Genomic DNA, 16,056 nt, shown 5'->3' with positions numbered 1-16,056 from the left:
CAAATTTGGACTCATCAGACCAAAGCACAGATTTCCACTGGTCTAATGTCCATTCCTTGTGTTCTGTAGCCAAAACAAGTCTCTTCAGCTTGTTGCCTGTCCTTAGCAGTGGTTTCCTATCAGCTATTTTACCATGAAGGCCTGCTGCACAAAGTCTCCTCTTCAACAGTTGTTGAAGACATGTGTCTGCTGCTAGAACTCTGTGTGGCATTGACCTGGTCTCTAATCTGAGCTGCTGTTAACCTGAGATTTCTGAGGCTGGTGACTCGGATAAACTTATCCTCAGAAGCAGAGGTGACTCTTGGTCTTCCTTTGCTGGGGCAGTCCTCATGTGAGCCAGTTTCTTTGTAGCGCTTGATGGTTTTTGCAACTGTACTGGGGGACACTTTCAAAGTTTTCACAATTTTTCGGACTGAATGACCTTCATTTCTTAAAGTAATGATGGCCACTCATTTTTCTTTACTTAGCTGCTTTTTTCTTACCATAATACAAATTCTAACAGTCTATTCAGTAGGACTATCAGCTGTGTATCCACCAGACTTCTGCACAACACAACTGATGGTGCCAACTCCATTTATAAGGCAAGAAATCCCACTTATTAAACCTGACAGGGCACACCTGTGAAGTGAAAACCATTTCCGGTGACTACCTCTTGAAGCTCATCAAGAGAATACCAAGAGTGCGCAAAGCAGTCATCAAAGCAAAAGTTGGCTACTTTGAAGAACCTACAATATAAGACATATTTTCATTTGTTTCACAGTTTTTGTAAAGTATATAATTCCACATGTGTTAATTCATAGTTTTGATGCCTTCAGTGTGAATGTACAATTTTCATAGTCATGAAAATACAGAAAAATCTTTAAATGAGAAGGTGTGTCCAAACTTTTGGTCTGTACTGTATATGTGTAGCACCCTGAGGATTCGGCTGCTACAGGGGTATTGCACCTCAACCCAGAGGTGTGATATTCCACTCCCGGGCAAGGATGGAGAGTGGAACTGAGCTCGGTAGGCTGCATGCACTACACACATCCCATTTCCGAGGAACAGGCCGACGGTACTCCCACTTAGAAATGTGCAGGTACGACCGAGTCTGTTCCTGGCTGGAGTGGGAGGGGGGTGGTACATCCCATGTAGTGTAGGGGCAGATAGGGGGAGCAGCCTGGGTAAAGATAGGAGCTCATTGGGTGCTGGTCACCTGAGCTCACACATAGAGGGATATATAAGGTGGGCACCAACTAGAATCAGGGTCAGTCTGTCAGAATCAGGAAGAGGAGCAGAGCAGAGCCCTAGAGAGAGAGAGAGTGGAGCAGAGAAAGAGAGACCCAGAGGGGGAAGCAGAAGAGAGGACTCCAAGATCCCAAATTAAAACAACGGGTGAAGAGCCGGCATCAGGGTACCGGAACCCAAGCTGGTGGGGGGCAGAAACACACCCCAGCCAGAGACCGGAGGCCGTGGGCAGCGTCTGCCACGGCCACCCACTACATCCACCCCGAAGGCATACCACGCGGAGGGTCAGGGAACCCAAGGCCAAGGGTCACCCAACAGAAGGCCCGAGGGAGCTGGACCTGGGTGGATCACTAGTGGGGACGGCCAGAGAAAGGACAGAAGGAGAGCTCAGGGTCACGCTCCGGACTCGCTTGGGGGTTGGCTGGATCCAGGACCTGGTGGACGCAGCACGGCTCGGGTGGTCACTAGCAGCTGGAGTGACCGGAACATCAGCAGTGAGTAAATACCCTAAACTGCACAACCCGACTCTGTCTTCCTTTAACATCTATGCTGCACCACCACAACCCCCATCCTCTGCACCTGACCCCCTGAGGCTATACCCCACCCGTTGGGGGTTATACCATCAAAAGCTGCACCTACACCATCAGCCTCAGCGGACCCTGCTGCAGCGGCGGCCATAGTGACCGCAATACAACGGGTGGCGTAGTCGACACAAAAGAACTTTAGTAACATCTGTAGAACTGCCACATCACACTGAGCTTGACGCCCTGGGCACGGGACCGGGTCACAGCCGCTCGGAGACTACAACCCCCCATCTGATCCGGTGCCGGGTATTCCCCTCAAAAAGGAATATGTCCCAGGGGGCGCGTCAACTTTGGCGTAGTCGGCAGGATTACGTGCCCGCAACACCCGGGTACTGCGTGCCTGAAGAAAAGTGCAAGTTTACCTCAGAAAGAAGTCTCCCGCCGGTTCCGGAGGGTCCACGCCATCGGACTCCATCACCAGTCGTTTCCCGCCGATTGTCCGCCATTTCCAGCTTGTTCCCGCCATCTGCAGAGTTTCCCGCCACTGGGCGACGCTCCCCGCCAAAAACGCAGATTTCCCGCCTTGGAAGAGCAGCGGACGCCATTATGGGCGTGCCAAAGGAGGGCAAGAGGCCACCTCCCATCGTGGGCCGGGACAGAAAATGGCGCCAAAAGTGGAAACCGCCCCCACCAACAGAGACTGTGATGTTGGAGGTGTCTGTCAGCGTGAAAGAACTACCCCTGGAGCTGACAGTCACCGAGTTGCCCCGGGACCGCCCTCGAGGTGGGAGGAGACGAAAGAGAAGAGAAAAGATGGGTGCCGCTTGGAGCAGTTTGGAGCGAGCGGACCCGGAGGCAAGAGGTCTAACGAGGAGTAGCGGAGGAGCTCACCCGGAGATGGAGAGAAAGCAGAACAGCACCGGCCCGCTGGCCAGGAGTCTGCTAGAGACCGAGGAAGGAGGGCAGAGCAGCACCGGCCCGCTGGCCAGGAGCCTGCCGGAAGAAGAGCAGAGCAGCACCGACCCGATGGTCAGGAGCCTGCTAGAGTCCACAACCCCGCTAAGTCTAGCGGAGATCTTAGCGCAGCTCCCCCGAGACCGGGAGTGTGCACAAACTGCCTTGGGGGGCCTCGCAAGGAGGATGGCCCGGGTACAGCGAGAGATACTGGCGGAGTGGAGCCGGGAGATGGCCCAGCAAGATGGAACCCGTCCACGGAGCATGCTCCCCTGGGAGAGGACACCAACTGCCTCTACGGATGACGCGGGAGGACCCAAGGTCGGAGACGGCGCTGAGAAGGGAGCCGAACGTATGAAGGCAGGTAAAGGGGACGCTTATACCCCATACCGAGAGACCGCCCACCTGTCCCGGTTCCCCGTCGCAGAGCCCGAAAGTCCCCCGTCCGTGCCAGTAACCGCCATGTCACCGCTAATGACTAGGCCCCGACCAGAAGCCGCCGCCGCGACCCCTGTGACGTCACACGCACCGACCCGGAGCGTGACCAAGCAGGAAGAGCCTCCGGCCTGGTCGCAAGGCCCGGTACTCCCGGGCCCCGCATCACCAACAGCGCCCCCTACCTCCGCGGAGCCTCCGGCCTGGCCGCAAGGCCAGGTAGCCCAGGGCGCCGCCGTCCTAACGGTGCCCTTCACCTTCCAGGTGCCCCAGGCCTGGCCGCAAGGCCTGGGCAACCCGGGCGCCACCACCACCGCGCCCGCACCCGTAAAACCAAGGGTGCCGAGTTTGGGAAAGGACCTCTTCAGCCAGCTCACATGGCCGGACGGGCGGCCCTTTATCTGGCCCGAGGAGTTTTGTGAGCTGGAGCGGCAACAAAGACTAGGGCCCTTGTGTGAGCCCCTGATCCCGGCTCCGAAGCCCGTGACTCGGGTCTCGCCTCCTTTAGAAGAAGCCCAATTCGTGTGGGACCCCACGGGAGAAGATTTGATGGGGTTCACCGGAGAAACTCGGGCAGTCGCCGCTGAGCGTACTGAGTGTTGTCGTCAGCAGCTAGCAGAGTTTGCGAGAGAACGGGAGGAGAGGCGGGTCAGAGAACAACAGGCCCAAATCCGGAGCGCGGAGCAGAAGAGCCGGACTAGGAGGAACCCCCGTGCAGCGCACTGTCCCCGCACCATCGGGACGGTGATAAAGTTCAACCCGCAGCATGGGTGGGGCTTTATTCGGGACCGTAACAACCGCGGTGACGTTTTTGTGACCCGCAGAGACGTCGAGTCCCACCTGCCGGAAGGTCACAAAGGCCGTGACCTCTACGTAGGAGACGAGGTCACTTTCACCCGGCACAAGTGTGCCAAAGGACCTTACGCCCTCCACGTACACCGCTTGACGGAGGAGGAGTTGCGGTGCGAGGAGGAGGAGCAAGAGGACCCGGACGGGTCTGAAGCAACACCATATCACCAAGAAAAAGCAGGAGGGAGCCGTCGTTAAGGACGGGGGTAGAGACTGTATATAGTTGCCCGTCGGGGCACAGTGAACCGTTGCTGCTAAAATAGTCCCCGTTGGGACCAGTGAACTGTTTACCCGTTAACCCCTTCATCCTACAGGCTGAGGACTGTGAGCAGCCTTTCCCTTCCCTCTACCTGGCCGAGGACTGAGAGCGGCCAACTTCCCCTGTAAATAGTTGCGCGTCCTAAAGCGCCCCCTACCGGTTTTATAGAAAACCAGTTTTTCAAAGAGACTGTCGCACTTTTCCCGGACACACGTTGCACAGTGTCCGGAGGAGGAACCAGAAACAAGAGACGACGAGAATGTTATATGAAAAGTTTTATATATATATAATGTTTTATATGTTTTCTATGTTTATAAAAAAATTTGTAAGTTTTGGTGTTTATGTCTTACAGCCCGAGGACGTGCTGTGATTTACCAGGGGGGAATGTAGCACCCTGAGGATTCGGCTGCTACAGGGGTATTGCACCTCAACCCAGAGGTGTGATATTCCACTCCCGGGCAAGGATGGAGAGTGGAACTGAGCTCGGTAGGCTGCATGCACTACACACATCCCATTTCCGAGGAACAGGCCGACGGTACTCCCACTTAGAAATGTGCAGGTACGACCGAGTCTGTTCCTGGCTGGAGTGGGAGGGGGGTGGTACATCCCATGTAGTGTAGGGGCAGATAGGGGGAGCAGCCTGGGTAAAGATAGGAGCTCATTGGGTGCTGGTCACCTGAGCTCACACATAGAGGGATATATAAGGTGGGCACCAACTAGAATCAGGGTCAGTCTGTCAGAATCAGGAAGAGGAGCAGAGCAGAGCCCTAGAGAGAGAGAGAGTGGAGCAGAGAAAGAGAGACCAAGAGGGGGAAGCAGAAGAGAGGACTCCAAGATCCCAAATTAAAACAACGGGTGAAGAGCCGGCATCAGGGTACCGGAACCCAAGCTGGTGGGGGGCAGAAACACACCCCAGCCAGAGACCGGAGGCCGTGGGCAGCGTCTGCCACGGCCACCCACTACATCCACCCCGAAGGCATACCACGCGGAGGGTCAGGGAACCCAAGGCCAAGGGTCACCCAACAGAAGGCCCGAGGGAGCTGGACCTGGGTGGATCACTAGTGGGGACGGCCAGAGAAAGGACAGAAGGAGAGCTCAGGGTCACGCTCCGGACTCGCTTGGGGGTTGGCTGGATCCAGGACCTGGTGGACGCAGCACGGCTCGGGTGGTCACTAGCAGCTGGAGTGACCGGAACATCAGCAGTGAGTAAATACCCTAAACTGCACAACCCGACTCTGTCTTCCTTTAACATCTATGCTGCACCACCACAACCCCCATCCTCTGCACCTGACCCCCTGAGGCTATACCCCACCCGTTGGGGGTTATACCATCAAAAGCTGCACCTACACCATCAGCCTCAGCGGACCCTGCTGCAGCGGCGGCCATAGTGACCGCAATACAACGGGTGGCGTAGTCGACACAAAAGAACTTTAGTAACATCTGTAGAACTGCCACATCACACTGAGCTTGACGCCCTGGGCACGGGACCGGGTCACAGCCGCTCGGAGACTACAACCCCCCATCTGATCCGGTGCCGGGTATTCCCCTCAAAAAGGAATATGTCCCAGGGGGCGCGTCATATGCAACTTGAATGAAAAAATTTTTATATATTTTGTACATAAAGATGAGCACTTACCACCATGCCTGTTCTTAACAGAAAACAGTGGACGGTTTGTGTCACATCCGCTGCATGAATCTGGTTATGATAAGGATTCTTATACTTCCCATAGCCGCTTTCCAAGGAATCCAGAAAACTCATAAGAAATGCAACAGGGATCTGTGTTAACAAAGCACAAACAAATAGAAAGTTGTTTCATCTGAACAGTATTTATTAATGATATATGTTTAATACAAAAATTAATATACAATTTGTCTCAAACACTTCGGACCTTTTCTATGCGCCATTGAGACTTACAAATAAAATGAGCACTACAATTTTTAGTATACCACTGAGCTTTACATATGAGCAATTCTTACATTTCCTATACACCACAGGGAGTAATATGTGTCATGGCTCGGTCTGGGGATTTGATCAGATGATCTGTTGCTGCGTGGTCGGTTCCCCTATCTGTTGAGCTATTTCCTTTTCTTCCCTGTCCAAATGCTGACGGTTCCAAATGTCTTGATCCCCCATTCTTAGATTGCTGCTCTCCAGGTGTTTTCAATTTTCCCATTTCTGCCCTATCACATCCTGGGTTGGGTCTTATATGTTCACCCTTCACTGCACTTCCTTGCTGGCTATACCTCTAGGTGGACTTGGGTTTGGGAGTTCCAGCCCTTCATCAAATGGGTTTACATTGAAGGTAAACACCAGTTTAATTCCTGCAGTGAGTCTGTTTGTTTTCCTTCCCAGTTTCTCTTCCATTCACCTATATAGATTTCAGGGAGATTATACTTGTTCCATTTTACTTTTGTCTCTCCTTAGCTTTCCCTCTCTACCCTTTATGAACGTGTTTTAATTCTCTCACTCTTGGTTTTCGTATCTTACAGCACACTTTCCTCTCCTCTTGTTGGCAGTGTGTTGTGGCCTCCCCTCTGGTTCCTCAGGAGGTATGAGAAACCATTCGATGGCCTTTTAGGAAACCAGGTCTGAGGTAGTGTTTTTGAGTTGTGTGGCTAGGGTCTTCTAGCCTTGTACAGGGACCAGTTAGGTGCGGTGTCTCCCTGTAGTAGGTCTTCTCTTTTTCCACTATCCGTGAGTGATTGTGTGTTACGTTCATAACATTATGTCAGTGATTACTACATTTTCTATGGTAATAAACCAATGAGAGCATCATTTGAGTGATCCCTACATTTTCTTTATACCACTAAGAATAAATATGAACGATCCCTACATTTTCTATATACCACTTAGAATTACATATGAACGATCAATTCCTACATTTTCTATATACTACTAAGAATTACATACAGGTGCATCTCACAAAATTAGAATATCATCAAAAAGTTAATTTATTTCAGTTCTTCAATACAAAAAGTGAAACTCATACACCACGTGCAGAATTATTAGGCAAATGCGTATTTTGATCACTTTGATGCTTTTATACATATTGTCCTACTCCAAGCTGCATAAGCTTGAGAGCCAAATACCAATTAAGTAAATCTGGTGATGTGCATCTCTGTAATGAGGAGGGGTGTTGTCTAATGACATCAACACTCTATATAAGGTGTGCTTAATTATTAGGCAACTTCCTTTCCTTTGGCAAAATGGGTCAGAAGAGAGATTCGACGGGCTCTGAAAAGTCCAAAATTGTGAGATGTCTTGCAGAGGGATGCAGCAGTCTTGAAATTTCCAAACTTTTGAAGCGTGATCACCGAACAATCAAGCGTTTCATGGCAAATAGCCAACAGGGTCGCAAGAAGCGTGTTGGCCAAAAAAGGCGCAAAATAACTGCCCATGAATTGAGGAAAATCAAGCGTGAAGCTGCCAAGATGCCATTCGCCACCAGTTTTGCCATATTTCAGAGCTGCAACGTTACTGGAGTATCAAAAAGCACAAGGTGTGCGATACTCCGGGACATGACCAAGGTAAGGAAGGCTGAAAAACGACCACCTTTGAACAAGAAACATAAGATAAAACGTCAAGAATAGGACAAGAAATATCTTAAGACTGATTTTTCAAAGGTTTTATGGACTGATGAAATGAGAGTGACTCTTGATGGGCCAGAGGCTGAATCTGTAAAGGGCAGAGAGCTCCACTTTGACTCAGACACCGGCAAGGTGGAGGTGGGGTACTGTTTTGGGCTGGTATCATCAAAGATGAACTTGTGGGACCTTTTCGGGTTGAGGATGGAGTGAAGCTCAACTCCCAGACCTACAGCCAGTTTCTGGAAGACAACTTCTTCAAGCAGTGGTACAGGAAGAAGTCTGTATCGTTCAAGAAAAACATGATTTTCATGCAGGACAATGCTCCATCACATGCATCCAACTACTCCACAGCGTGGCTGGCCAGTAAAGGTCTAAATGAAGAAAAAATAATGACATGGCCCACTTGTTCACCTGATCTGAACCCCATAGAGAACCTGTGGTCCATCATAAAATGTGAGATCTATAGGGAGGGAAAACAGTACACCTCTCGGAACAGTGTCTGGGAGGCTGTGGTGGCTGCTGCACGCATGTTGATCGAAAACAGATCAAGCAACTGACAGAATCTATGGATGGAAGGCTATTGAGTGTCATCATAAAGAAAGGTGGCTATATTGATCACTAATTTTTTTTGTTTTTGCATGTCAGAAATGTTTATTTCTAAATTTTGTGAAAATAAACAAGTGAGATGGGATTATATTTGCTTTTATTTAGTTGCCTAATAATTCTGCACAGTAATAGTTACCTACACAAACAGATATCCTCCTAAGATAGCCAAATCGAAAAAAAAAAAAAGCCCACTCCAACTTCCCAAAATATTAAGCTTGGATATGTATGAGTATTTTGGGTTGATTGAGAACATAGTTGTTGATCAATAATATAAATAATCCTCTAAAATTCAACTTGCCTAATAATTCTGCACACAGTGTATTGTATAGAGTCATTACAAACAGAGTGATCTATTTCAAGTGTTTATTTCTGGTAATGCTGATGATTATGGCTTACAGCCAATGAAGACACAAAAGTCATTATCTCAGTAAATTAGAATACTTTATAACAACAGCTTTAAAAAGGTTTTTAAAATCTGAAATGTTGGCCTACTGAAATGTATGTTCAGTAAATGCACTCAATACTTGGTCGGGGCTCCTTCTGCATCAATTACTGCATCAATGAGGTGTGGCATGGAGGCGATCAGCCTGTGGCACTGCTGAGGTGTTATGGAAGCCCAGGTTGCTTTGATGGCAGCCTTCAGCTCGTCTGCATTGTTGGGTCTGGTGTCTCTCATCTTCCTCTTGACAATACCCCATAGATTCTCTATGGGGTTAAGGTCAGGCGAGTTTGCTGGCCAATCAAGCACAGTGATACTGTTGTTTTTAAACCAGGTATTGATACTTTTGGCAGTGTGGACAGGTGCCAAGTCCTGCTGGAGAATGAAATTTCCATCTCCAAAAGGCATGTCGGCAGAGGGAAGCATGAAGTGCTCTAAAATTTCCTGGTAGACGGCTGCGATGACTTTGGTCTTGATAAAACACAGGGGACCTACACTAGCAGATGACATGGCTCCCAAAACCATCACTGATTGTGGAAACTTCACACTAGACCTCAAGCACCTTGGATTGTGGCCTCTCCACTCTTCCTCCAGACTCTGGGACCTTGATTTCCAAATGAAAATTGGAATTCTGGGTCCTTGTGGAGTGTGTCAATGACTGCCTTCTGGACATCTGTCAAGTCAACAGTCTTCCCCATGATTGTGGAGCCTACTGAAAGAGAATAAGTGACCTTTTTTAACCCTTAGCAAGCCTTTCCAGGTGTTTCTTGTTAATTATTTTAATTTACTAAGATAATGACTTTTGTGTTTTCATTGGCTGTAAGCTATAATCATCAACATTAACAGAAATAAACACTTCAAATAGATCACTCTGGTGGTAATGACTTTATATAATATGCGTTTCACTTTTTGTATTGAAGAACTGAAATAAATTAACTTTTTGATGATATTCTAATTTTGTGAGATGCACCTGTATGATCGATCCCTACATTTTCTATATACCACTAAGAATTGAATTACATATGATCGATCCCTACATTTTCGATACACCACTGAGAAGTACTGTACGTATGTATAAACTTTACATTTTATAAATGCAGTACCACTGAGTTAACCCCTAAGGCTTCATTCTGCTAATCATAAATTACCAGATAACACTTATTTTATGCAATAAAGTAGAATTTCAAAGCTACAGCCCTGATGACTAAGCCGTGGCACTTTTCTGAACTGGCATTGACTTCCGCCTTCCCAAATAACAGTCTTTGGGGAGGTGATACTCAGCGACTCATTCAGTCATCAGCATTTTAATTAAAGCAGCACTGTCTTGCTTAGATGCCAATGGGCATGTATCACCGAAGGGACCGCAAAGTTTCTTAGTGTTATAGAGAGCACCTATTGAGCTGAAATAAATGTGCGTCGTGATAATGCAATCTGCCCGCGGTCCTCCATAAATTCACAGACATCCCTGCAATATAATGATAGCACATAACAACTCTAACTCATCTCTTTGTAAACATTTGATAAGTAGCCGGTTCCCTGCCAAATCCTGGACCCTGAGTAATGAACTATAATTGGCGAGGAAAGAATCCACTTAGCGTGGCTGCCATCTAATGATTCATTTCCTCTAAGTACTGTATAGATGCACATATGTCCACCAGGCAGAAGACTTTTCACCATGGCAGTTACATTCATATTCACTAATAGGTTATATAGAAATGTGCTATACTAATTACCTGTTCCAATTGGTGCTGCTCCGCTGATTCTCGAACAGTTTTTTTTTTTTCGTCTGTGCCCTTCCATCCCAAAGATATATCTTCCAGTAATACATTGCATTGTGAAAGTATTTGGCCCCCTTGAACTTTTCTACCTTTTGCCACATTTCTGGCTTCAAACATAAAGATATAAAATTCAAATTTTTGGGGGAAGAATCAACAACAAGTGGGACACAATCGTGAAGTGGAACGAAATTTATTGGATATTTTAAACTTTTTCAACAAATTAAAAACTGAAAAGTGGGGCGTGCAATATTATTCGGCCCCCTTGAGTTAATACTTTGTAGCGCCACCTTTCGCTGCGATTACAGCTGCAAGTCGCTTGGGGTATGTCTCTATCAGTTTTTTACATCGAGAGGCTGAAATTCTTGCCCATTCTTCCTTGCAAAACAGCTCGAGCTCATTGAGGTTGAATGGAGGGGGTTTGTGAACAGCATTTTTCAGCTCTTTCCACAGATTATCGATTGGATTCAGGTCTGGAGTTTGACTTGGCCATTCTAACACCTGAATACATTTATTTTTGAACCATTCCATTGTAGATTTTGCTTTATGTTTGGGATCATTGTCTTGTTGGAAGATAAATCTCCATCCCAGTCTCAGGTCTTTTGCAGACTCCAACAGGTTTTCTTCCAGAATGGTCCTGTTTTTGGCTCCCTCCATCTTTCCATCAATTTTAACCATCTTCCCTGTCCCTGCTAAAAAAAGTAGGCCCAAACCATGATGCTGCCACCACCATGTTTGACAGTGGGGATAGTGTTTTGAGGGTGATGAGCTGTGTTGCTTTTACGCCAAACATATCGTTTTGCATTGTGGCCAAAAAGTTTGATTTTGGTTTCATCTGACCAGAGCACTTTATTCCACATGTTTGGTGTGTCTCCCAGGTGGCTTGTGGCAAACTTCAAAAGAGACTTTTTATGGATATCTTTGAGAAATGGTTTTCTTCTTGCCACTCTTCCATAAAGGCCAGATTTGTACAGGGTACGACTGATTGTTGTCCTATGGACAGACTCTCCCACCTCAGCTGTAGATCTCTGAAGTTCATCCACAGTGAACATGGGCCTTTTGGCTGCATCTCTGATCAGTCTTCTCCTTTTTCGAGATGAAAGTTTAGACGGACGGCCAGGTCTTCGTAGATTTGCAGTTGTTTGATACTCCTTCTATTTCAATATGATCGCTTGAACAGTGCTCCTTGAATTGTTTAAAACTTGGGAAATCTTTTTGTATCCAAATCCGGCTTTAAACTTCGCCACAACGGTATCTTGGACCTGCCTGGTGTGTTCCTTGGTCTTCATGATGCTCTCTGCACTTGAAACAGAACCCTGAGACTATCACAGAGCGGGTGCATTTATACGGAGACCTAATTACACACAGGTGGATTCTATTTATCATTACCAGTCATTTAGGACGACATTGGATCATTCAGAGATCGTCACTGAACTTCTGGAGTGAGTTTGCTGCACTGAAAGTAAAGGGGCCAAATAATATTGCACGCCCCACTTTTCAGTTTTTAATTTGTGAAAAAAGTTCAAAATATCCAATAAATTTCGTTCCACTTCACGAGTGTGTCCCACTTGTTGTTGATTTTTCCCCCAAAAATTAGAATTTTATATCTTTATGTTTGAAGCCAGAAATGTGGCAAAAGTTAGAAAAATGCAAGGGAGCCAAATACTTTCACAATGCACTTTAATGGTACCATTTTTGCCTTCATCAACTGGGTATATACCGCTGAACAAAGGCGAAAAAGCAAACGCCCTCAGAGAAGTTCTGTGTTATATGCCCAGCTGGCTGAAGAGAAAATGTGCACTATTACCACCAGAGGGTAGGGGAATAATTTTGTGACAGATGGACACAGAAGAAAAAAAACTGTTCCAGAATCAGTGGAGCAGAACCAATAGGAGGAGGTACGAAAGGTCCTCTTGAAATAAACACCCCGGGAACAAGGAACAACTAAAATGCTGTGCTTTTGTGCAGGCCAAGAGCTGTTCTCATCTATACTCCATGTAAACATTGCAGTAATCAGCCAATGAATGAGGAAACAATTGCTTTGTTGGCTGATCACATCTTGTATATGGCCTCCAGTGTTTGGCTATGTGGGATTTTCTGGATGTTGTGAGGGCAGCAGAGGCCAGAAGAGGCAGGCTATTGGTGGAGGTGATAATTTCTTTTTGAATTTTTTTCATGCCATTCAGAGCCTATATAAAACTAATATTGATCGTCTGGAGAAGCCCTTTAAAGCACCACTCCAGCGTTTTATTTTATGTCAGAGCTGGAGTGATGCTACTAAGTTCCCTGACCCTAGTCTGATACTTATTAGCCACACGGCTCTTCACGGTGAAGCTCTTGTCCCGCGCCGCCATCTGGTGACCGTAACTTCAGAATAACCGGAAGTCAGAGGGAATGGTCACAAGCTCTCAATGTAATTGTATGAGAACCTTGTTCTGGCCTCCTTCTGGTTCTAATCGACTTACATTGAGTTGGGACTTTCAACTGGTGAATATAAAACTGGGGGCAGGGGCCTTAGATTACTAGCACCACTCCATTAAAAAAAATGCTGGAGTGGTGCTTTAACAAGCACATAATTTTAATAAATATAACCTTATTAACAAAAATGTCTCTGACCCTAATGTTAGACTAAGGGACCCAACCTTCCAGCAAAAGTCATGTCTGGACTTCCAGATTGTAGGATCTCGGCATGCAAAGCAGGATCCGACAACCCTTTGCAGCATGTCTCAATGTGAAATTGCTGCATCATTTACTAACTGATTTGTGACAACTGATGGTACTGTTTGGTAACTGCTTAGTAAATGATGTGGCAATGCAGGTTTAATACACAGCATGAGTTCTCAGGATAACACACAAGATCTCATGCTTTCACATTGAGGGGAGCCTGAAGGTTCCTGCTCTACATGTTGGGATCTCACCACCTGGAAGTTTTGATCCAACTTTTGCCACAAAACCTGTGATAGCTACTCTTAGTAAGATGAAATAACCCCTTTAAGTTTATATACTGTATTTTTTTCTGTTCCATGTTGTACATCTAATCTAATATATATAATCGTCTTATCCCGTCTGTCTGTCCTTCTGTCCAGGAAATCCCGCGTCGCTGATTGGTCCGGCCGCGGCCAATCAGCGACGCGGGATTTCAGAAAAACATGGCGACCGTTAGCGGCTCATCTGCCGCACGGAGGTCAGCGGCGATGCAGCCGGGAGATGACCGCCGCTAGTCGGTCATCTCCCGGCTGCTCGCAGCAGAAGTACCCCGACCGGCGGCGCCGCTGACCTCCAGGCGGGTACTGTCGGAAGTTCAGCGGCTAGGGCCGCTGATCTCCCGAAGGCAAGTGTAAAGGGAGGACCAGGGAGCAGCGCCGCCAGTCGGAATACTTCTGCTGCGAGCAACCGGTCATCTCCCGGCTGCTCGCAGCGGAAGTACCCTCACAGGCAGCGCCGCTCCCCGGTCCTCACTAATACGATTCGCTGATTGGTCGCCGCCGGCGGCCGCGACCAATCAGCGATTTTGGCACCAAATTTAAACGCGCTCTCCGGTCCTCAGTAACAGGGTTCCCTGATTGGTGCCGGCCGCGACCAATCAGCGATATTGTATTGGCCACATACATATTCTAGAATACCCGATGCGTTAGAATCGGGCCTCCATCTACTATAAGGATAATAACCAATACCTACTAATTCCCTTCAAGGTAAAAGTGATATGATGAAAAACTGAAGCTTAAAAAGCTCCAATCACATGAAAGAAGCACTCCTCCTCCCATCAAAATCTTTATCCTCTTAATATATAGCAATCATCATATTATATAGCGCTGTGTACTTACAAATGCTCATTTTGCCCTTCTATCCAGCTAATTCTGCTCTTTTCTTTTCCATTAGGTCTATACATCACGTGACTAAAAACTAATTCGCTGAATCCTTCTAAGCTCTATGTAGAAACAGGAGGCAAATTATCTCTGCATAATTGATGAATCACTGCAAAAGTCCCTGGCGGGGAGACGATCTCAGCAGCTGGGTCTGGAGTTGAAGAGGGGAATGATAAATGCAGGGAAAAGAGACTTCCTGTTTCTACATACAGCAGAGAAAACAGAAAGATTAGCTGGGTAGAAAGGCAAAATGAGCAATTGTAAGTACACAGTGCTGTATAATATGGTGACTGCAATATACAGTGCTCAAAAAAATAAAGGGAACACTCAAATAAAACATCCTAGATCTGAATGAATGAAATATTCTCATTGTTCTGTACGAATGTTCTGACAACAAAATCACACAAAAATCATCAATGGAAATCAAATTTATTAACCATGGAGGCCTGGATTTGGAGTCACCCCCAAAATTAAAGTGGAAAAACACACTACAGGCTGATCCAACTTTGATGTAATGTCCTTAAAACAAGTCAAAATGAGGCTCAGTATTGTGTGTGGCCTCCATGTGCCTGTATGACCTCCCTACAATGCCTGGGCATGCTCCTGATGAGGTTGCGGATGGTCTCCTGTGGGATCTTCTCCCAGACCTGGACTAAAACATCCGCCAACTCCTGGACAGTCTGTGGTGCAACGTGACGTTGGTGGATGGAGCGAGACATGATGTCCCAGATGTGCTCAATCGGATTCAGGTCTGGGGAACGGGTCGGCCAGTCCATAGCTTCAATGCCTTCATCTTGCAGGAAATGCTGACACACTCCAGCCACATGAGGTCTGGCATTGTCCTGCATTAGTAGGAACCCAGGGCCAACCGCACCAGCATATGGTCTCACAAGGGGTCTGAGGATCTCATCTCGGTACCTAATGGCAGTCAGGCTACCTCTGGCGTCAGTGGCGACTTTGCCAATCTTGCTGATCTGTGGCAAATGCCAAGCGTCATGCACGGTGTTGTGCTGTGAGCACAACCCCCATCTGAGGATGTTGGGCCCTCATACCACCCTCATGGAGTCGGTTTCTAACCATTTGTGCAGACACATGCACATTTGTGGCCTGCTGGAGGTCATTTTGCAGGGCTCTGGCAGTGCTTCTCCTGGTCCTCCTTGCACAAAGGAGGAGGTAACGGTCCGGCTGCTGGGTTCTTACCCTCCTACGGCCCCCTCCACATCTCCTGTTATCTGCTCCATGCTATGGACACTGTGCTGACAGACACAGCTACCCTTCTTGCCACAGCTCGCACTGATGTGCCATCCTGGATAAACTGCACTACCTGAGCAACTTCTGTGGGTTGTACTTTAGACACGGCCTCATGCTACTGTACCTCTAGGAGTGAGAGCAATGGCAAAATGAAAAAGTGACCAAAACAACAGCCAAAAAGGATGAGAACAGAGAAATGGTCTGTGGTCACCACCTGCAGAACAACTCCTTTATAGGGGGTATCTTGCTAATTGCCTATAATTTTTACCGGTTGTCTGTTCCA

General features: G+C 47.4%; 1 protein-coding gene across 6 annotated transcripts in view; it reads right to left on the bottom strand.

The window, feature by feature from the left end:
- The window catches only part of PDE1B (phosphodiesterase 1B), a 499,904-nt gene that overhangs the window by 85,328 nt on the left and 398,520 nt on the right, over positions 1-16,056 (bottom strand). For all 6 annotated transcript variants that reach the window (XM_073663167.1, XM_073663163.1, XM_073663165.1 and 3 more), the window contains one exon: positions 5,885-6,025. In XM_073663167.1, coding sequence (XP_073519268.1) covers positions 5,885-6,025 — 141 coding nt within the window. The remainder of the gene's footprint in view (positions 1-5,884; positions 6,026-16,056) is intronic.

The sequence above is a fragment of the Phyllobates terribilis genome, unplaced genomic scaffold (genome assembly GCF_046119375.1).
Source record: "Phyllobates terribilis strain yellow unplaced genomic scaffold, ASM4611937v1 Scaffold_2__4_contigs__length_985480577, whole genome shotgun sequence".
Lineage (NCBI taxonomy): Eukaryota > Metazoa > Chordata > Amphibia > Anura > Dendrobatidae > Phyllobates > Phyllobates terribilis.
This window is presented reverse-complemented; position numbering and strand designations above follow the sequence as displayed.